Source organism: Raphanus sativus, chromosome 1 (assembly GCF_000801105.2).
Source record: "Raphanus sativus cultivar WK10039 chromosome 1, ASM80110v3, whole genome shotgun sequence".
Classification (NCBI taxonomy): Eukaryota; Viridiplantae; Streptophyta; class Magnoliopsida; order Brassicales; family Brassicaceae; genus Raphanus; species Raphanus sativus.
In genome coordinates this window covers 23,527,136-23,550,709 of record NC_079511.1, presented here as the reverse complement: position 1 = coordinate 23,550,709, position 23,574 = coordinate 23,527,136, and the positions used below count along the sequence as shown (strand labels likewise).

Below are 23,574 nucleotides of genomic sequence, written 5' to 3'. Positions count from 1 at the left end.
TAAGATTTTAATTTACACAAAAACTATTCACTAATCTGATAATATTTAAAAAGTTCGAATTTGCCTCTTTTTATGATTTTTTTGTTTTGGGTTGTTTTTGTTTGGTATATCTAATAAAATAGTTTTTAATGCATGATTATATAGTACACATTGGCGAACCTAGGTGAGAGAAGAAAGTGGCAAATCCCACCATAAAATTTTCAAAATTTGCATAATATACCTTAAATTTTATTTATTTTCTCCTAGTAAACATCATATCTTAGCCATATTTTTAGGTTTATATGCAACTTGCCCTCATAAAAAGATTTTTACATTCGCCATTAGTACATACTATTTCTGAAATTATAAAACTAATATTTATATTTTATCTCATAGTTTTTTTATTCTGAAAATACTTAATTTTAGTTAAATAAAGGCTTAATTTTGATGGACATGTTGCCTAACTAAACATTTAGAAACATAATATTAATTTTAATATTAAACAGAATTTAATAATTAAACATAATTTTAATATTAAACAGAATTAATTTTAATATCAAACAGAATTTTAATTAAATAAGGGCTTACTTTTGATGGACATGTTGCCTAACTAAACATTTATAAACATAATATTAATTTTAATATTATTTTTTTGTTCTGAAAAATACTTAATTAAATTAAATAAGGGATTACTTTTGATGGACATGTTGCCTAACTAAACATTTATAAACATAATATTAATTTTAATATTAAACATAATAACTAAACATTTATGATGAACTTGAAGCCACTCTATAAAAAAATACACTGATAACAGAAATGTTAGAATCTTTAAAAAGAACACACGAAAAAATAAAATATATAATGAAGCTAATAATTTATGAAACCATTTTGATAGTTTCACCACCTTGAGAAGGATATTGCTTCAATAGGCGAAATCTTCACCTTAATTCTCCACAGACTTTTATACCCTGTTGAAAATACACCCAATGAAAATTAGTTAAAAGCTTTAATAAGAACAGACGATTGCTTCAAATATAGAATCAAACCAAGTTTGTACTCACGTTGGAATCAACCAAAACCAATTTGATAGTCTCACCACCCTGAACAGAATATTGCTTCCATAGGCGAATTATCTTCACCTTAATTCTCCACATGGATTTGTAGGATTTCAGTTGTGAGTCAAAAGCGGCCATTCTTTTATTCCGAGAAGGGTTTACTGAATAAAATTTTTGCGTGATGAAGTCTAGAGAGATATGGGACCTATATAGTATATGAAAACCTTAGGGTCCAAGGCGGTTGCCGTCTACATTTTTGAATATACAGAGTAATTACATATTTAATACTAATACATAAAAAATATTCTCCAATGATATTCAATTATTACATTACAAAGTTAAGGAAAGTTTTGTTTGAACTCCAAGTAAATTGTCTACGAATATTGGTATCATAAGTTCTAGTGCAATCGCATGTCAATCAAAGCCTTTATCATTGCACTCTAATATTATGAATTTAATGATTGCCTTTTCCGTAGACAATTACTCGCAAAATATCTTTGTTTAAATTTACTGAAATGAGTATCAAGATTTAAGACAAATGACACTCGTACCTAGCTCGACTTTTTAAGATTTTGAAATGAGTATCTTAGGTAAATTATATTAGCTAAGTCAATGAATGCAAGAAGATGTAAAGGACAATCTGATTTATTAGGTTTTCTTTGAAAGAAAGATAGAACCTATAGCTTTTCTTAATTGTTATCATCACTTATATATCTCCGTAAATATGCACATTTATATCAATCAAATTCTAATTTAAGAAAGTCAGATTTTACACCAATCCAAGATTTATTCAAATCATAGACTAAACTTACCTATCAAGCTTTAATATAGACGTTTCTAATATTATTCAAATCAAATATTAATTTAGGAAAGTCTGTTTATTTACGAATCCAAGATTTATTGAAATGAAAGACTGATCTAGGTAAGTCAAATTTTAATATAGGCGTGACTGTATAGTAATTATAACATTCCTAAATCAAATATCATTGTGATTGTATAGTAATTATAACGATCCTAATGTGATTGATAGGTAAGTTAACCTTTAATATAGACGTGATAGTATAGTAATTATAACATTCTTAAATCAAATATCGTAGTGGCCAGTAAGATTTTAATATACACTCGAAAAACTCACCCCACCCATTCCTAAATCAAATATCAAAGATAGAATTTTTTTTTATATATTTTTAATAAAAATGTAAAGAAATCCAGGAGCAAAGTGAGAACCTATAAGATGTTTTTCTTTTGATTTATATCTCTAAAAAAAAAGAAATCATAATTTTATGATTAATAGTCAACGATCAATCATTTTAAATCTATATATGGCAACGATCAATAACAGTTATATTGCTTCTTTCCTTTTATACTTGTAACGTCTACATAATAATCAATCATTGTAAATATATATATGGCAACGATCAATCATTGTTACATCTGCTTCTTTCCTTAAAAACCACAATCAAATTTTTTAACAATCATTCCTTTTATATATAATCAAATTGGATATAAAACTTACAGATGAAAAATCAACCATAGTTAATTTCAAATCATCATTCAACTTCGATTCTTAGTCTGAACTTCGATTCTTAGTCTCTCGCCAAAAAACCTGTGAATTAGAAAGGTAAAGCTATAAGTAATATACTTAAAAGTAAACATAAAAAAACCTGTGAATTAAAAAAAACTGTGAATTAGAAAGATAAAGCTCCACTACGATTCTTAGTCTCCCGCTTGAAAATGCTATGGTTAAAACCCCCATTAGACGGATTGCTATCAGACAATAAAAAGGAGCAACATGTACACGACTTATAAGGAAATAAAAGTAATGGAAACTTTATATAATCAAACCTACATGTACACGACTTATTTTGTGCGGAATGACCTCCACTATCATTATATATATTTTTAGATCTTGGGCACGAAGTTTTAATTTGCCGTTAATATTATGCAATTAACATCCGATATTTTTTGACTCATAATTGCCAATCCTAGAATGACAGCATAATTGCCTATTTTGAAAATAATTGATTGATAAAAGGAATGATTGTTTAATCATTATGGACGGATTATAATTGTCAATCATAGTAGTTACCAAAATCGAAATCAAATTAAAGTCGCTTAACAAAGGTTACTATATATGTACACACGAAACGGAAGTAAATATATTAAAGGCATTAAATTAATACACGAAATTAAAGGCAGTAAATTAAGGTTGCTATAAACGGATGCTATCAGAAATTGAATGCAAATAAATCGGTTAGGTTCGACGATGAGAGTATATTATATAAGTCGATTATTCACATGTATCACAATGACATTCGTATGTAATTATTCTAGTGAATTGAGGGTGAGTCTAAAAATGGGCTGAGAATGAATATGGTGCCGCCACGTCAGCATGACACACCTGTAAATAACTTACAAAACAAAGGTTACTCTCAAAAATTGCTCCTTGGTTAATAAGAAGGGGATATTACTTGGATCAGGCATGACGATCTATTTCACGTGATGGATTCAGACTACATCTTAGTTACCTCTGTAAGCCAAATTAGATCTTACACAAAGCAAGAAGCTATTAGCTCATAACTGAGTTCAAAACAAACTAAACGAAACACTTAAACAAACCAGTCTTTTAAAAGATACTAAAGCATAAAAAGACCACATAGTTAAGATAGATTGTTTGATATTCTCCTACTTGCATTTGACTTCCCAAAACATCATTGAACTTTCCTTAGATCAAACAAGCTCCTGCTGCAATTTTCCTCTGTTTTGCGGCTTTCAACCATGCCACATTTCTTTGAGCTTTGGCAATACGCTCCTCTATAGACGATGCAAGCTCCTTCGCATTGTGTAGACTCTTTTCATGCGAGTCACTACCACCAACATCTTCGTTTCTCTTTTCTAACTGCTCACTAGCGTTCATAGGTTCTTCACTTCCAAGGACAGTATCATGAAACAAGCAATCATGTCCCTGAGTTTCACCACCTACAGCATTGCCAGTGTTTGACTCACCATGTATTTCAAAACCTCCGGTAGCAAGATTTTGACAAAGAGTTTGTTCATTATCGTCTGCATTTGATGCAATCTTTCTCTGGATCATACTGTTATCTTCTTTCTTCTCTGAGCTCGCCTTTACTTCAGCCATTCCACCATCTTCATGGAGCAGACACTCTGGCTCCTTGTTTCCATCAAACTGTACATCAAGCTCATCATCAAAAACTTGCCTTGTCTCTGGTGGTGGTGACACATGAATGTCATCATTTGGGCTCCTAACCATATTCTTCCCTGTTCTGCTACCAGTTTCATCGTCATTACCTTCGTTTCTTTGCTTTATCTGGATCAAGCTTTCTGAACTCTCTTTTTCTCCAGCTATGGCACCATCTTCATGGAGAGAAAACTCTGTCTCCTTACTTACATAATCAATCAAGCTCATCTTCTCTTCACTGCTTCCACATACATCAATCTTATCATCATCACATGATTTCGTTGTCTCTACTGGTGACACAACAGTGCCCATTGCTCCAACGAAAGCTAAAGGAGGATGAGAAGGGTTGGTTTCATCACATTGGCTCAGAACAACACGTTTCCCTGCTTTGCTTCCTGTTTCCTCAGTTTCTTTCCTTTGCTCTCTCTCTGGTGGTGTTACAGGTTTGTCTACATCAGCTCTTACCGAAGCAAGTCTACATTTCTTACAAAGCGATTCAGAAGCATCTCCTTCATCATTGTTCTCACGAGTTCTTCGCTTCCTTTTCTTAGGACCTAAATCACCTATGATGTTTCTTGATTTCAGTGTCTCAGATGATTCAACAACACACTTTTCATTCAAAGAACGCTGGAGTTGTGGAAACGACACTTTCCACCAGTCGCAGAACGTTGGGGTAACACGAGGAGTGGTAGAACGAGAAGGGATAAACAATGTCAAATCATCAATAGGCTTGTTGTACTCATCCCAAGCTGCCTCCCTTGAAAGGCTGTTCCGTTTAACAGGACAAGGAACATCCTGAAGCAGACCAAACTGTGTCGCCACACGGTTGGGAAAGTAGTGTTTCACACTATCCATTCCCACAAGATCTGACACCTTGATGCATCTAGCAAAGGAGATGAGTTCTTCATCGAGATCAGGACCAACAGGAACCCACATTGCTTTCTCCGGGTAAAACTTAGGAAACTCCCAGTTTCTCACAGCTTTTGTGTAAGGACGCCACTCAAAACTGTCCATCTTCGAGTTTGACAGTATCTCCCTCACATCTCGCTTTGCTCTCATCCTCACATGCCTCTTTGTAATTCTCTTTTGTATCGGTTCATCCCAAAGAGCCAACCTTGGCTCACCTTGCAGCAACGGATTAGTGTTGTTGGGCCGCAGCTCGCCGAACCTCTCCCAAGTCCAAACTTGAACCAACTTAAACAAAGAAGTCAACTCAACTTTCTCGTTTGACGTTACTGTCTTGAAACCGAAACCGAAACCTCTGATGTGGTCTTTCAAGAGAGTTAAGTCAGCATACAAGTGCGCAAGTACAGCTGGAGCCAAAGCAATCTTAGTGCCTCTTGAAAGGTGAACAGCAACTGGAAAAACAGCTTCGTTGATCTGATAATAGCGTGATGGGAACACAAAGTAGCTAAGCCACAACGCAAGGAAAGCCGCATGCTCAATCTCATCATCGTCTCCACTGTTGTCCATGAATCTCATCATCCAACCTGCTTGAGTTACCATTCTGCCTTGACCTTTCTGAAGTACCACCCGTTCTTTCTCCAGCTTCTCCTTAGTCCTCTTACCTGAACCATCCAGGGTAGTGAAAACAGGTGAACCCAAAACAGAGAAACCTAACAGCACCATCACGTCTTCAAGTGTTATGGTTGCTTCACCCAAAGGGAACACAAAGGTGTTGGTGTCAGGACACCATCTCTCAGCTATACCCATGACTAGATCTGGTTCTTTACAGATTTTGAGAGTGGATGCAGCCACTGCTTCCAAGATTCCAGCTTTTTGCCAAGTGGGTTCGTGCAAAGATAACATTTTTGTAGCCCAAGTCTTGAACTTTACGTTCGGACTTCGGAGACCTCCACCCATTGAAGGAAACGCTCAAAGACAGAGACTTTAAGTCAGGAGGAGGTCCTTCAATGGAGGAGGTGAAACAGGGTTTCAAAAGATGGGTTTTTACGCTAGAGGGATACACCATCAAGTCTTCTCTATCTTCAACGAGATCTTCCTCCATTGCTGGAGAAGAAGATGAAAGAGAAAGTTTGGTTCTTTTTCTCTCTTCGGTGTTTGAGGTTTGGGTGTTGGGAGGAGAAGCTCTGTTTTCAGAGGGAGACACCATAAGCTCTTCTCTGTCTTGAAAGATGATGAAAGTTTTGTTTTTTTAATTTTCAGAATTTATTGAACGTTTAAGACGAAAACAGTAATGTTTGCAGAGGTGATGGAACCAAAACTGGAAGTGCAACAGTCCCTTATAAAGGTAAGGTGGAAAAGAAACACATTAATTAATTAAGGGTCTATTCAGTTAACATCAAATTAATTATTTATCATCTCAAAATCTTTTATAAATGTTTCGTTTGTCTTCTCAAGAGCCTTCAAGAATAAATGTTTCTTTACATAGAGTTTTTGTGTGTTATATAAGTTGTCTTGTCTAGCATGCAAAAGTGCAAAAAATAATCGCACCAAAAGATTGATAATGTGTGACACTGGAGGCGATTATAGTTAGATTGTAACCGTAGAAAATTTAATGCAAAATTTAGATTGTAAAATTTTTTGATGTAACTGTCGAAATTAAATAAGAGAAATGATGAAAAGAAAATATATTCCTACGGTAATATTTTTGAAAGAAAATAGTTTCCTACAGTCATATTTTTTTGCTTTAGAAAATAAGATTTCTACAAATATTTTTTTTTTATTGATTTTATCTTTAAAAAAAATACTTAAAGCACAATTGATAACTTAATATAGATATAAATTAAAGTTAAAGTCACTAGTTACAACCTAATCAATCACCCTACTATTGTTTTCTTTCCATAAAATTTTATTGGACATAAGCTGGCTAAGAAAGTTATGGAACCTTCTTGTCAACTAAGTTAGTCCCAAACCATGCTAAGTAACAAACTGGCTATGAAACTGTGGGGTTTGTGGACATGTTGGAGATCTTTTTGATGAGGTGATACCCGAGTCGCCAAACTAAATAAGACCCGAGAAACTGAAACTGGTGTATATGATATCATCTTCTAAGCCCTTTGTATGCAGACCATAGTAACTAAGTACTCTATATTGCTAAGCTGTATTAAAAGGGTTCTCAAGTACAAGCTTTCTCACACTTTTTATATTTGCAAAGTGCTTACCTTTCAATATGATATCGATTTTCTGTACATTTCTTACAATAATAGTAAAGATTTTACATCAAAGAATCATAAGAATAAAAAATAATAGTCACAGTTAAAAAACTTGTGTTTGAAAAAAAAATCATCAAGCAACAAAGTTAGATAACATTGTTAAAGGAACTACACAAAGTCCTCTCTTCTTCAATTCTGCTAAGAAGAATTCTTCATTTATCTTTGATACTGTGTCTTTTAAGCATCCTGGCTCCTATAGTTCCCAAATGGTAAACATTTATTGTTAGACAAAAATCAAATTTAGGTTTTATGGAAATATTAACCTAAATTTTACTTTTTGCATGCAACAAAAATTTTTCTCTACAAATACTACCTCGGATGTAACATTGTCCATGGATTTTCCATGTTTTGCATTATACTCAGCACCATCCAACACATTAAACCCCTGAATAAACCACACAAAAATGTTAGAAACTTAACTTAACTAAAAAAAAAATTCCACAAATTAGATACACTCATATGTATCTAACCTTGGTTTTATTAGAAGGAGAAGAGGCTGTGTCTTCTTCTTCCTCCTTTCCTTTTTGTTTTTCTTCTTCTTGGTGTTGATGAATGGTTCGTCTCTTTTTAGGGTTTGTATTGATGCTATTACCCTTTCTTCCAACAACATTATTAATCTTTGTGGTGTGGACAGGAGATGCTGCATCTGAGACCATGGAAGAATCACTATCGTAGTAATGGATCGTTTCTTCTCTGCCTTCTTCATGATCAATGTCTCCAAAGTAGATTATCCAACTACTCTCTTCTTTTTGATCTTCATCTTCGTGTATCATTCTGACTCGTTTCACGCTGTTGTTTACCGAGTTCTCCATTGAAGTGTTGGGGGTATGCAAAAGGAAGATGTGTATGTAAGTTAAGAAGTTTGTTGGCAAATGATTTTCTTATAAGGTAGGCTCTCGTTTATATAATAAAAGGTAGGGAGAAGGAGATCATGGAAGTTGTAGGTGTGGCTCATTTGAGTCCGTATCTGCTTTTTTGCTTTTTTTTTATAAATTATTTTATTTAGATTTTTTAGTTGTAATATTAATTGTCTTTATACTGACTAGTGTTGGTTCTTAGACATATCACATATGTACCTTTATCAATTAGAAGATAAAATGGATCGCAAGATTCAGAACGCCATCTACTGGAGGTACAAAGATGTTGAATCTTAATTGGACATGTGTGATTGCGTTTATATGTGAAATATATATATATATATATATATTTATATTTGAAATATTATTATACGTTACGCTGTTAAATGTGAAATATTATGTTTCACATTTGATAAAGTTTAAAAGCATTCGTTTGTCATGTATTTTCTACAAACGGAAAACAAAAACAATTTACAGAATTTTAATACTATTCGTGTACATTTACATTTTTAATAATCTAAGGAAAGTGATAGGATATATATATAATTTTGTTTGAATAGATGTACTTTGTTAAAAATAAAAATAAATAGATGTACTATGTTAACATAACTCAAAATTTAAATGCAAGAAGGCTATAGAATTACATATCTTAATATTTATAAATTATACAGGTCGACTAGTTTGGTTTCTTGACATGCAAGAACAATGAAACGAGGGATTGTGGTGGACCTTCTTGTGGGTTAGTGGATAATGTGATTGTGCACGTTTCACAACTTTCGTTGGCCTCTAAATGAGTTTGCTATACTAGCCCCCTCTGATTATATTATATTATCATCATTATAACATATATTTTTATAAGAGGATAAATACACAATATGGATAATTTCAATTATATATAACAAAAATGTATATACTAAGCGGTGATATAATTAATTAACCGCAAGATTCACTCACTGAGATTGAAATTATCTGAGGATTTTAAAATAGATAACATATGTTCACACCAAAGGTAAAGAAACCATGACTAACAACACCTGAAACATCATGTTCAAAGTAGGTATCATCTTTCCTACATAATGAACTTTTACATATAGAATCATCGATGGTTCCTTATAATACTATTTTTTCATATACTCTGAAAATTTAACATTAGAACTTGTTTTATTATTATACAAAGTAGAATTTATTTTATATTTAAAACCACTTAAAACTTGTCTTAAATATATGATAAGTTGATAAAAAGAATATTCCTATGATAACTATCACACAATAAGTACTTGCGAATATTCTCTAGTGACAACTAATATTAACATCAGTCATTTTCACTATGAGAAAATCCAATGTAGATCAGGTTCTCCGACACCTTAAACTGATTACGCATCCTCTTAACGTCATTCATTTTACGCGTCACTAAGATTAGAAGAAGAAGAAGAATCAAAAGTTGTTCACTTCATTTTGATATTACTTGAAAGCGATATTGACAACCCAATCCAAATGGGTGTTTACATCAAACTATGCTGTTAACCTAAAAAAATATTTCAAATGTTATCAAACTTACTCTGCCGGACTCAAAAGATTCAAGTTGTGTGGACCAAATTATGTATTCAATGTTTTAAACAATGGATTAAGTACATATGTCGTTTTCGTTAATTTGGCCTTAACCCCACTATTATCTTCTGTGTGATTTTAAAAAATCAAAGCTTATTTTAAAGTAGTATGGACCAGCCTATTTTCGCCTGCTTACCCACGTTATAAAATCACATTCTCGTTGAATCTTTGTTAACACTTCCCCACGAATTACATGTCTTAATCATTGACCATATTTATTTATTTCAAGAAGTAAAAACCAAGTACTTTGCCGTCTCATAATATCATTTAATTGTGAAATTTATTTTAGACACATGTCATCTCGTCTCTTCTAGTTAGATCAAGCTAATATTTCAGTTTCTTCGAGAAAAAAGAATATTTGTATTTTTAACTGAGAAATAAATCAAAAATACAAAGGATATGGATACAACAAAAAGCTAACTGGTATTAAATTAATTTAGTGTATGCTTTAATTGTGAAAATAGTATTAACACTAGAACTACATGCATGATAAAATATTCAAAACTATGTAAAAAGAAAACTAAACAACATTTGTTACAAGATTCTCGAATTTAGTTTGTCAAATAGATCATCATTTAAAAACAATTATCTGCCGACTAATGTATTTTAACTTCTTTCTTGTCACAATGTGCTTGCGCAATATATTTCATCACATGAGAGCATCTCCAATGCTTTAAGTTTCTAAAATAGAAAAAATATGTTAGTATTATAATTATTTATTTATGTTATATTTTTTAAATATCGATTAATCATTTATTTGAATAACATATGCCATTTTAATATTCTACAAATTCTTAAAAACTTATAATTATTAATTAAGAACCTTTGTTCCTTCTCTTTTTCAATTTTATTTCTTTTTATTTTTCTTTAAATGATAAGAACTCCTCCTAAAACTAGTATTGGAGATGCCTTGACTAGTGCTTACGTCATAATAATATACATTAAAATTTTGAAAATAAAAACTTTGAAAAAACTAATATTTTCTGTTGATAAGAATTTATATATTTGTGTGTCATTTTTCATTTTTGTTTTTACTAGAAAGAGTATGAACATAAAATTACAAAATAAAGTAATTAACTATATCCTTTTCCAGAGGATCCTTTAATTAACAAAAACAATCAGTTAATGATGCATAAAACTTTTGTACTAAATAGCTAAATGATCTATTCTTTTGACCAGAAGCTTGTTTTTGTTTTGATATACTCATATTCGATATAAACACCTTTTGGGTCAAAATACAATATAGACAAATGAAACATCATAGATAAAAATTCTGAGAATCAAATAGTGCCTGGGTGGCTGGGTGTATTTCTTCTCTCTTCATCACAATCTATTATTTACTGTAAATTCCAGTTTTGATTATCACAAGCAAACTTTGAGAAGAAATGATCTTTTTGTTGCGAGTTAAAGCACATGGAGCGCAGAAGAGCCCTTGTCGTAAACTTTTGATCGTTCTTAATTGCAACTAGATTTTGATCCGCGCTTTGGAAGCGCGGAATATGTTACGATGAAAAATTTCACTAATAACTTAACAAATATTTTGGTAATTTTTAAAGAGTGTGTATTTAAAATATTTTTGCATTTAAATCAGTGTATTTAAATTCAACCCGATTGTGATTATACCAGTTAATCCGGAGATCTGACAATTCAATTTAGGTTTTTAAAATATTTATATTAAAAAAAATCAGTAAAACCCGAGACTAACCGATTGAACTGATGGATGACCGATATGTAATCTAATTGGATTTAAATTGAAATAGTTTCATATTTTGTAGTTTTATAATCCAAATTTTAAAGTTCATTATTTTGCAATTTATGAAATTATAACGTTTCTACAAAATTTTAAAGAGAAAATGATAGATATAAAATAACTAAGATTAATTATTATATTGTTTGGAAACATTGATAGTAATAAAAATATATTGTTTGGAAACATTGATAGTAGTATAAAAAAATAAGTATATTGTTTGGAAATATGGATAGTGGTATAAAGAAAGGAACATTAGTGATTTAATGTAGGTTTAGCTATAAAGTATAAATGTGTATTTAATTTAAAAACTTACAAAATAAATGTTAGGTCCAACAGAATGTTTCCGTTTTAATAAGATAGATATGGAATTGTCTATTTTAATGATATAAAAATGAATGAACCAAGTTTCAATAAAAAATGGATGAACAGCCAAAGAAAGAATATTCAATTCATTTATCATTCTCTTTGATAAAAATACTAAGTGACAGTAATTTCAACAATGGAAATCCTAGCAAAGGTCACGAAGAATAATCGAAAACAATAAAACAATTTATTATAATAACTTTATTTATAGTATTTTTAACTATAACATTATTTTCAAATTTTAAACTAATTAATAAATTTATAATTGGTAACATAAATTAGGTTAAAAATGTCTTATCACATACAAGAAAGCGTAATTTTCAAAAATGAATAAAATAAATGTATTTTTCAAAAATTTTAATATCTTTTATATTAAATGAGATGCATTTGCAAAAATATGTTCACACACATTGACACAAAAATGCTTACTTGTCAGTCTCATATTTATTTAGCAATTATTGTGTTTATACACTAATTTTTTAATTCTATCGCATACAATTTAATGTGTTCACACATTAATTTCTTTTACTTAATTCTTTTTTAGTTTTTGTATTATTAATTTTTTGTATTAATGAATTCAAGTTCTCTCCAGACAAATACTAAATAATATCATTGTTGCAAGAAATAAACTACAAAAGCATTAAGATTCACATCGATTAAAATGTTAGAATGAGAATATTTTCAGAAATTGAAAGTTCTGTATTTTGCCGAACTTGGCCATGGTTGAAGTTTATGCATACAAAAGAAACAAATAATTATGATTGGTTATGAATTAAGAAAATTTAGGTGCAAACTTTAGATCTTAGCCGAACTTGGCCATGGTTGAAGTTTATGCATACAAAAGAAACAAATAATTATGATTGGTTATGAATTAAGAAAATTTAGGTGCAAACTTTAGATCTTAGTTTAGCAAAATATTTGTTTCTTACATAATTTCATATCAAAACAAGAATTAGAAACATAATCAGATTATAAAAAAATCAGAAATCAGAAAAACTTAAAAAAGAAAATTTGTGAAATCGATTGAAAACCATAATTCATGTATCGAGTGAAGAAATCACATTATTTCGGAGGCAACTCTAACCAATTTCACTCGATTATATTGTGCTTTTATTATATTTACCAAATATTTTTACAAAAGTACACGTTATTGGTTATAGACTACATCTTACCCAACACTATTGACACCATACCCAACCATTTTATTGGTATACTTAAAGTGTGGTCCAATAATTATGTATTAAAATAAGTCCAACATATTAGTTTTATATTTATTTATTTTTCTTTATATTAATAAAAGAAAATAAATCTGGATAAAATATTTGGATCTAAAGAATCGAAGGGAACTTGATTGAAAGTAATATTAAACACAAATTAAAACATATAAAGTACTTAAATAGATTTAAACTTTAATATCCGGATAACCATATCTGAATCCAATCCAAACTAAAATATTTTGGATACTGAAAATATCTAAAACACAATTATATACTTGAATATATTAGTTCTTTTAAATTTTATATCTATTAGATATTAATTAATATGAAAATACTTAAAATAATAAAATATGTTCAAAATACTGAAAAATATTATTTTCTCCATTTAAATATTTAAATCAAACTATTTTATATAAATTTAATTATTTAGTCTTATATTATTTAAATATTTATATTTTATATTATTTTTATTTTTGGATTTTGAGAATTAAGTATATTTGAATTTTTTTTTAAAAATTACATAATTAAAAAGGTACCAAAACTCGAACATGAACTGAACATGCAATGCTTTGAGTCAAATCCAAACCACATTCAAACCAAAAGTTGTAAATATCTGAATTTTATTTAAATTTCTAACTTTAAAAATCAAAATCAAAATCCGAATATATCAACTAAATCTAAATAGATATTCAAATGATCATCCTTTGAAAAAATATACGACATATTTCTTATCACAATTTAAAATAAATAATCTAATCAGTTATTTTACTATGGACATTATGAGGATTACTACCTTATAATTACGTATTTCTCAAATTATCCTTTTTTTTCGGAGTCACCTTTGTTTGTGCACCTGAACCGAACCATATCTGCCGGAGTTAAACCAAACGGGTTTGGAGATAAACCGATTGGCAACTAAATATTTCAATCCGGTCACCGGTTCGGTCCGAATTAAACATTAAACCCTAGTTTAAGCTCTGAAACTTCCCGACAGGGGACTCAACCTCGGCATCTTCTCAACAAACCATCGCTTCACGAAGCCGACCATCCCTTCTCACCTAAGACCTTCTTGATTTTCATCTGAAGTGAGTAGTCGAACGAGTGTCACTCTAAGTTGCTTTGGTTTGAGCCTAGTCGTCGTCTCTTGTTCGAATTTGTATGAATATCTAATTGTAAGTTTCCTTACAGAAGAACAGTACCATGGATGATGATGATGTACAAGCCAAAGCTCTGGAGGAGAAGCTGAAGAGCCAGCTTCGTCTTCTTGAACTTGAGCACGCTGTCTTCGAGAGGATGGTTTACAAGAACAAGAACCAGCATCGTAGATGCTCCTATTTTCAGTACCTTCTCAAGGTAATCTATATCTCTATATAGACAACAACGCCTGAGATTAATTTTTTTTTGTTTCTTAATTTCAATCTGTAAATGCTTAGGTGAGAAGGGATTTGAGGCTTTTGAGAACAGCAAACATGGAGGAGATTCTTAGACCCTGCTTTCATGTTATCGCTGGGATAGGAACTAAACAGAAACTCCATGTTTTGGAGAGGTATGACTCTTATCTTTCTTACTTACTGTTGTGTTATATGAGAATGGCATTGGAGCTTAGCTTGATATTTTTTGGGGGTTGGTTAATCCAGCTTGAAGTTGAAGAAATCTCCAAATATCTTGGACCGACTTCGTGGAGCTCTTCATCTACTCTCACAGGTATGCTCTAGTCTCTATATATTATTATGAAGCTTTCTGTGTTGCTCTGGTAGAGACTAGCTTTTTCTGACTGGTCATTGTGTTTGTTGCAGATGACTGAACCCATCTTGAAGGCGGCTAGGTACTACTGATTAGTTTATGAATTTAACTGTTTGTGTAAATTTGTTGGAGCTAATTGCATTTGGTTTGTAATTTGTTTTACAGTGGGATATCCGTTCTGCTAGCTTGTTCATTTTTCATAGGATCTTCCATGACGTTTTTGGCGCTGCTTGCACGACTACGAGTGTTGATTCAACAAGTAAGCTGACTGACTCCTTTTTGGTTTGGTTCTGTCTAATCCTAAGAAACTGAAAAGCTACACTTTACTTAGTTTATCTAGTCCATACTGTGAGTGATCTTATTGTTTATTAATGTGCTTTAATTTGTTCGTGCAGATATTACTTGATGCTGTCTCAGTTTTCAATTCGGTAACCGCTACATCGTTGAAGAAACAGTCTGTAAAGATAGCGCAGGATGGGGTTGAGGTCGGTCCAAGCTTCTTTGTTGGTCCCTTTGGTTGAGCTCAATGATCATGTCAGTAAACTTTGTTTTTTTTTTCTATTTGAAACGATACAGGTGTTCCGGGAGTTCTATCCAAAGGATGAAGAGTGCTTCACCTTGTTGGACTGTGTATGGAAGACGGATAAATACGTCTTACTTGAGACATTACAGAACCTTGAGAGTAGTAAACCTGTAGAGGAAACTGTTTCAGAAGATGTTAATACTAGAGATTCGTTGGTACAGTATCAAACATCTGTTTCTTCTCTGGGAGGTAAGAACCTTCGCATTATCACTATTTGGTTCTGTAGCTAGAAGGCTGGTTATGTGACTTATATCCGTGGATATGTAAGAACCACTTTTGTGAACCATACTTGTCTGTAATCCTGCATTTAGAGTTTAAACGGCTCGATGGTTAAAGCGTAGCAAGATTAAAAAAAACTGAAATATTTGTGCCTTTTGGTTGAATTGTCCTACTTGCAGAAGAGCTCTCTCCTTTGCCTGGCGCTGACAACGGTGGTGTTACTGTGAAAGAAAGTTCAACTCCCAATACTGAAATAGCTTCTTTCAATACTAATAATGCGTTGCAACCAGAAGTTTCAGAGAAGCCAGGAGATGCTGCCACTAGGGATTGTTCAGTCCAGTATCAAACATCTGTTTCTCCTCTCGGAGGTAAATATCTCCACAGAGTCACTGTTTGGTCCCTTTAGACGCTATGATGGTTATGTCCTTAGCACCGATCCAATAAGTAGGCTTATTTATACTTGTTTTGACTTTCATAGTTTTAGTACTTGAACTGAAGATTATGTATGGAATCCTGCTCTTAAGAGTTTAAAGGGCTCAAAAGGTTGTAGAGTTTAACTGAAAGGTTTGTTCTTGCAGAAAATTTCACTCTTTTGCCTGAAGCTGACAGCGGAGGTGTCTCTGTGACAGGGAGTTTGACTCCCATTACCGAAACAGCTTCTTCCAATACCAACAATGCGTTGAAACCAGAAGTTTCAGAAAAGCCAGAAGATGGTACAACTACGGATTGTTCAATTCAGTATGAAACATTTGTTTCTCCTCTCGGTGGTAAGAATCTCCACAGAATTACTCTTTAGTTGTTTATCTTTTGTTTACTAGACAGGATGCTGGTTATGGTACTAAGTAGGCTTATACTTGTTTGGATCTTCACAGCTTTAGTGTTGCAAATGGTCAAAGGTTTAAGAGTTTAGGTTCTATTACTTGATAAGATACATTTATTCTCGGCTACTGATTGAATTTTGTTAAATTGCAGAAGATACATCACCTTCTCCTCTGTTTGAAGCAGACAAAAACGTTGGTGTTACTGCTACAGAGACTTCAACTCCCACTGCTGAGACAGCTTCTTCCAAGACTAACATTGTATCCCCATCAGAAGATTTACAAAAACCAGATGATGAATCTATAAAGCCACTTAGTCCGGCAAAGATCAAACTGAGTTGCAGAGCAACCAAGGTGGCATTCCTACCTGTGAAAAGACCTCTCGCTGCAATAACACCAAACCCCCTAGAAGAACCTCCAAGGAAGAAACAAGAAACAGGAGAGAAAGACAAAAAGGAAGGAGATGAAGATGGATTTTATAACCTACTCATCCGCGGAACCCACAAAGACAGTTTGTTCTAGCACAACATTCTTAAAAAAACAAACTCTGGGACATTAACTTCAGACAGAAGACGATATTCAAGCCTTCTGAACTCTGGGACATTAACTTCAGACAGAAGACGATATTCAAGCCTTCTGAGTGGAGTAGCCAAGGATCAAGTCACGAATCTCTTCACTGTTAGCTCTGTCAAGAGCGGTTCTTCCATCAGCATCCTTGACCGAGTAGCTAGCGCCAGCTCTAAGCAGCTCCTCTATCTTTGGTTTGTCACCTTCTGTGGCTGCCAACATCAGTAGAATATCAACGGGATGAATGTTTAGGTTTAGAAGTGCTTCCATCTTTGAATAGGTGCCTTCTACCGCAAGCATCCCCATGTAATTGAAATACTGCAATACATAATACATTATTTATTTTATACACATCATTTATATTCAAGAACTATGACGATATGAGTTAGAGTAGAGAAGAACACAAACTTGTTCAACGTCGTCTTTGTCGAAGTCATCGCGTGTCTGACTGCCATAGATTCCAGCACTTTCAGCATCGACGCCGTTCTTGCCGAACTTGAACCAGCAGGTGGTTCTTGAACCGTTGGAGGGTCCGAGTATGTTGGGTCGGATCCGAAGCTTTAAGTTTCGGGTCCCGAGGAATTTAGAGGAGAGCAGCCTTGGTGAAGAAGAATGGTTGATGGGTTTGGTGGAGAAGAGTGAAGGTGCGCATGAGAAGGAGATGGAAGAACAAGGAGCCATTGCTGTTCCGTCTCTTGATGCTTCCAACTATCCGTGGTTTTATTATCCACTCATTTTCCCCCTTTTTATCCACTAATTTTTTATTTAAAAATCATTTTCTGTAGATTAGTTTTCCATCGTTAGATTTCAGATACTGTTTTGTGAGCCAACAAAAAATAACAGTTCAAAATCCATCCTTTTGTTTTTATCCATTTAAGAATCACTATGTGGCAGATTTTCACTGGTGACCAGCAAAAGCCAAAATGAATAACACAATGAATATAAAATAGTTAAGGAAATAAAATATTTTCTTTTTTGAGAAATCAAAATATAATTATTTTATAAACAGATTTTAAATGACCGGTAATACAATAGGAAATCACTAAAATTGAACAACCAGAGGATTTTTTACATATAATTTTTTTAAAAGAAAAATTGGTTTGAAATACTATAATTTAATAATACATTCCATTGAAAACACCATAATATTTTAGTTTAGGATTCAATGATTATCTATTTTATTAAAGCTGAAGTACAATTTCGGTGTGTTTGGATACTTGGATAAGAGTTTAAAAAGGAGATTTGTTTGGAAACACGGATAACAATATTAAATGAGAATTGTTTGGAAAAAAGAATAACAGTATATTTACTTCCTTTTATTTACACATTTAGTCATTGCATTTATAAAAAACTTAGGTATTTCCTTTTTGTAATTTTTTTTATTTACAGATTTTACCACTACATTTAAAATCAATTGAAAATAATTAATTATAATTCCAAACTTATCTAAACAAATTGATGTCTCCATATATTGATCATTATTAATATGTAAAATTACTATTAAAAAAAACATTTCACTTATTTTAACCAAACACATAAAAATATATATTTTTTTTTTACAAAATCAGTTAGGCATAAACATTTGGATACCCATTTAGGTACGAGTCGTTTCTTTCGGGTATAGTTTTTTTGGGTTTTGAAATTTCTTTTTAGTACTTCCTTTTTGTGTTTTCTTTATTTATAGATTCTACCATTGCATTTAAAATTAATTTAAATTAATTAGTTAAAATTTCAAAATTATCTAAACAAATCGATATTCATATATTGATCATTATTAATATTGTAAAAATATTAGTAAATAAAAATTTATATTTAACTTCATTTATCCAAACACATAAAAATATTTTCTATTTGTTTACAAAATCAGTTAGGCATATACATTCATGTATCCATTTAGGTACAGGTCGTTTCTTTCGGGTATATATTTTTTGGGTTTTGATATTTCTTTTTAGGTACTTCCTTTTTTTGTATTTTTTTTATTTACAGATTATACCACTGCATTTCAAATCAATTAAATTTCATAAATTACAATTCCAAAACTTACTGAAACAAATCGATATTCATATATTGATCACTATTAATATTTTACAAATATTACTGAATAAAATTTTATATTTCACTTAATTTAGCCAAACACATAAAATATTTTTTATTTGTTTACGGAATCCGTTGGAAATAAATATTTGGGTACCCATTTAGGTACTGGTCAATTTTTTCGGGTATAGATTTTTTTGGTTTTGATAATAGGCCATGTTTGGATATAAATTTATGTGTGAGTTTCAAATTGAATCCCCCGGGTCTGTATGAATTTTGTTCTAATGTATAAGAAACTAAAAATGTTCAAATAACGAAAGTATTTGAAAATGATTTATATTTGAACAAAATATAATGGCTGCACATAACAAAATATTAATATAAAAGTACTGTATACTTGCATTCAAAATCAATTTTTTTAACAACAAACTACACAAATATGTTTATTTGTATAAAAAATTAAAATACAATAATTTAATTAATATAGAAATATGTCACATTGTTTAAACAAAATATCAATATTAAAGTATTATACATTTGCGTTCTAAAATTATTTATTTTAGTAACAAGCCAAATAAATATATTTATTAGAGAGAGAATAAAACAAAGTCAAAAACACATAGTTTACGAGAAAGACTATATATGTCGAACTTATTATAAAGAATATTTTACTAAAATAAATACATTCAATAATTACAAACAAATAATATATTTCATAAAAGTGAAAATAATACCCGCCCTTTCAAGGGCGGGTCAAAATCTAGTTATTCTTTATTAATGATTTATGATGATTAAATTAGTCTTTTTTCATAAAAGAACTTAAAATACTTATGATAGTTATTATTGTTAAATTTGAAAATTGATATCAAATCTGTGGTAACATTAAAATCTCCCAGATAAATCCTACCAAAAATGAAATAATTATAAGTTTTTTTTTTCGTGATCTCATAAAGAAAAATGGAAAGAAACTTTGGCTCGTGATCAAAGAACGATGAGGAATATTAAGTTCCTTATCATTCTTCAAAAATTTTACCATCCAGAAAGAATATTTTTTCCATCTTATTTTTTTTTTCATTTCTTTTTCTTGCAGAGAAATAAAGAACAAAACCATTCAAAATTAAATTTGAGAAGGAACATCTATTCATTTTCATTTCTGCTATTTATTAATATGTACGTTCTTTTCCTATTTGCTCATTTTGTTCCCAGAAAAGTAGGAGCTTATATCTTATGCTAAAAGGAAACTATCTACGTTTTATTTACTTGTAGGAGTTTATAATTGACAGAAAAAACAGAGTTTATAGAGTGAATATATTAGGGTTTGACCAACAATGGATCATCGACAGAAAACAACCAAACAAATCAACAAAAAAGCGAGAATGAAGTCTCAAGAATCTGTTGTGAGATCTTCTTTCCCTCTTTGATCTAATCTCGGTGACACTCTCAAAGCTGCCTCACAAATCTATTCTGAGATTTTGTTCTGTTTCGAAGCTTTGGTCATCTGTGACAACCGATCCATACTTCATCAACTGCTTCTAAACTCGCCCCACAAACAAGCCGAGTATTGCACTCTGCTTCAAAAGAGATGACAAGTTGTTTCTGTTCTTGTTTCCTCAAGATCATCCAAATTCAAACGAGACTCAGCATGTTGATAGTTATCATATGACATATCCTAAATCATGCCTCTTCTTAAGGTATCTGCCCACGGCTTGATCCTCTGCTTTCAAGAAGCAACAAAACCCATGATTTGGAACCCTACAATGAGAAAGTTTTTAACTAAACCAAACCCGAAAAGAGCTGGAATGATATAATGGTCTTTTTAGGATATGATCCAATTGATGCTAAACACAAAGTTTTGTGCATCCGTTTTGATAATACCATCGACCAGGGTTGCGTTTTAACATTGGGACCAGCTCAAGAATCATGGAAAAGGATAAAAACCAACCATAAATGTTAGTTATAACATCGTACGTAAAAGAACCTTTATGATATTATGAGGAAAAAAACCCTCCAGATTACAATTAAAATGAGAAGGCATGATAAGAAAAATAAAAATAATAAGAAATTGCATAAAGTAAGCAACATTCTACCGGTGATTAAAAAAAGAAAGAAATCGTTCCAAGTGTTAAAGAGACATGAGACTCTCTATGTGATTGGAGACAATAGGGATTTTAAACAGACGACTTTTTACAAGTCCATTCTTGAGCCTTGATTCATAGTCTGCGATTCCTTTATGCTCAACTCTGTGATACTTGTTTCTCTTCGGATCATAATATATAACATAAAACGATTTGGAACACCCTACTGGTACATAAACAATCTCGCCTGCATCCGTGATATCAATTAAGTTGCAAGCTAGTTTCAAACTCTGATCATAGTAATGAAAAGGCGCAAGAAAGTTTTTAGGAGACCAAACATGTTTCTCTGCATCCTGTAAAATCCACAATGTCATGCCATCTGGATGATTAATTCTAAGACAAGCCAACATTCCCTGATATATGACTACACGACACTCCCTTATATCATTCCACGGAAATTTTATCATATGGAACTTTTCAGATCTGACATCAAAGCTCATTTATAAAGCCAATTCTATCTGTCTTGTCAGTATAAGCTATATAATAAATATAGCCGTTAGTGCATTGGTGGGCAGGATAAGGGTTAACACAATGCTTATGGTTGGTTTTGATCCTTCTCCATGATTCTTGAGCTGATCCCAATGTTAAAACAGAACCCTCGTCAGTGGTTTCATCAAAACGAATGCACAAAACTTTGTATTTAGCATCAGTTGGATCATATCCCAATAAGAATCTTGCATACTTCCAGCTTTTTTCGGGTTTGGTTAGGGTGTACAACTTTCTCGTTGTAGGGTTCCAGAATATGAGTTTCTTTGCTCGTCGAAAGCAGCAGATCAAGCCGTGGACAGATACCCCAGGCATGAAGCTACATGATTTTGGGTATGTCATATTATAACTGTGAACAGCCTGAGAAGGAATTGTATGAGGCTCGTCTGAAGACTGGCGGTCTTGCGGAATCGAGAAAACAAACAACCTGTCACCTCTTTTGAAAGTGACAAGAAGACTTTGCTTCTCTTTTGTGGACCGAGTTTCAAACTTGTTGATGAAGTATGGATCGGTAGTGATTGATGACCCGAGCTTTGAAACACAACGAAACCTGCCAACAGATTTTGCAGGCAGCTTTGAGAGTATCTCTGAGATGAGATCGAGAGGAAAAGATAATGTTGATTGTATTCTTCTTTTTTTGTTGATTTGTTCGGTTGTTTCTTCTTGCTGATCCATTATCGATCAAACCCTAATCTGTTCCCTCTCTACGCTTTCTGTTTTTATCAAAGTAAATAATATGTATTATAGAGTTTTATAGCAAATAAAAGTATATAGGAAACTAAATAAAAGTAAATGGTATTAGAATAGGATTTTTCCAAGATATACCTTTGTGTTTGTCTCTAAGAAAATATTTCGCTTTCAGTTTTGTTTCCTAGATTTTTGGTATTATTTATGGTTGACTTTGCATTATCTATCTTATTAAAACAGAAACATTATAACTTCTTCTAGGTGGATTTTAAAATTGGACATCACATTATTATTTTTAGTCTAACCTTTCATTTAAATATTTCCTATTTAATATCAACTATCTATCATTTAACTCCATTATAAGATCTATGTCTATGCATCTATTAAACAAAATATCTGTTCTTTTCGTGAGAGTATACTCATATTATCATATTTATATTATATCATAGTAAAAATATAATAATTCATCTCCTTTATTATAGTCAAATGAATACAATAAATGTCTCCAATATAAATATAACACGAGTCTAAGTTCTTAAAAATAAAAATATAAACAGAAAGAAACAAAAATAAATATTACACATGTTATTAAAAATATAAATATTACACGAGTAGGTTGACAAAAAAATACAAATATTATGCTAATCCTTTTTTTGTCATCAACTTATACAAACTTAAACTGAGTAGGTTGACAAAAAGATACAAATATTACATGAATCCTTTTTTTTACACGAATCCTTAGCAAGTCATTATACAATTTTGACTATTTTGGTCTGGTTATTTCCTAAATAATTGATTCAATTAACCAAATAACTTAAGAACACGTTTCCTCCCATCATTAAACTATAATTATCTTAAACACAAAACCCCTTTTAATTATAAAAACAATTATTTGGAATCAAATACTGATGAATCTTAAAATTTTAAATAGCTTGATACAGAACTTTTGAAACTCAATAATAAAGATATCAGAATACATTTTCTTAGATGTTCAAACAATCGAGGTCTGCTTTGAATATACACTAAATAGAATATACTAACGTATATTCTTACTTAAATAACAGAAACATCAATTTATACTTTAAAAAAACGATT

The 23,574-nt window shown here is 31.6% G+C and overlaps 4 protein-coding genes and 1 pseudogene across 7 annotated transcripts; 1 reads left to right on the top strand and 4 right to left on the bottom strand.

The window, feature by feature from the left end:
* Positions 1 to 3,762: 3,762 nt before the first annotated feature.
* Positions 3,763 to 6,265, bottom strand: LOC108848987 (uncharacterized; annotated as a pseudogene).
* Positions 6,266 to 7,485: 1,220 nt separating this feature from the next.
* Positions 7,486 to 8,224, bottom strand: LOC108860562 (vascular-related unknown protein 2-like). Its single transcript, XM_057010257.1, has 3 exons — positions 7,883 to 8,224; positions 7,717 to 7,797; positions 7,486 to 7,605 (listed from the first exon to the last, which is right to left on the bottom strand). Exons 1-3 carry the CDS (start codon positions 8,222 to 8,224, stop codon positions 7,486 to 7,488), a joined length of 543 nt encoding a protein of 180 aa, XP_056866237.1.
* Positions 8,225 to 14,171: 5,947 nt separating this feature from the next.
* Positions 14,172 to 17,497, top strand: LOC108808505 (uncharacterized). Of its 4 annotated transcripts, none has more exons than XM_018580660.2 (11): positions 14,172 to 14,292; positions 14,396 to 14,560; positions 14,641 to 14,753; positions 14,845 to 14,911; positions 15,004 to 15,032; positions 15,116 to 15,209; positions 15,346 to 15,435; positions 15,527 to 15,722; positions 15,932 to 16,120; positions 16,331 to 16,519; positions 16,725 to 17,497. In XM_018580660.2, the coding sequence occupies exons 2-11, from the start codon at positions 14,408 to 14,410 to the stop codon at positions 17,090 to 17,092; spliced, it is 1,488 nt and encodes a 495-aa protein (XP_018436162.1). In that variant the 5' UTR covers positions 14,172 to 14,292; positions 14,396 to 14,407; the 3' UTR covers positions 17,093 to 17,497. The 4 variants fall into 4 exon arrangements, with proteins under 4 accessions (XP_018436162.1, XP_056844317.1, XP_018436273.1 ...); XM_056988337.1 differs by having other exon boundaries at positions 14,179 to 14,292; positions 14,399 to 14,560; positions 16,728 to 17,497; XM_018580771.2 differs by having other exon boundaries at positions 14,179 to 14,292; positions 14,399 to 14,560.
* Positions 17,031 to 17,864, bottom strand: LOC108808720 (protein LHCP TRANSLOCATION DEFECT). The gene is made up of 2 exons (XM_018580850.2): positions 17,546 to 17,864; positions 17,031 to 17,455 (listed from the first exon to the last, which is right to left on the bottom strand). Exons 1-2 carry the CDS (start codon positions 17,816 to 17,818, stop codon positions 17,198 to 17,200), a joined length of 531 nt encoding a protein of 176 aa, XP_018436352.2. The 5' UTR covers positions 17,819 to 17,864; the 3' UTR covers positions 17,031 to 17,197.
* Positions 17,865 to 21,208: 3,344 nt separating this feature from the next.
* LOC108848979 (putative F-box protein At1g50870) lies at positions 21,209 to 22,495 on the bottom strand. The gene is given in 2 exon segments (XM_056988329.1): positions 21,209 to 21,746; positions 21,748 to 22,495. Coding segments are annotated over 2 exon segments (1,173 nt in total). The 5' UTR covers positions 22,468 to 22,495; the 3' UTR covers positions 21,209 to 21,293.
* Between the last annotated feature and the right edge of the window lie 1,079 nt (positions 22,496 to 23,574).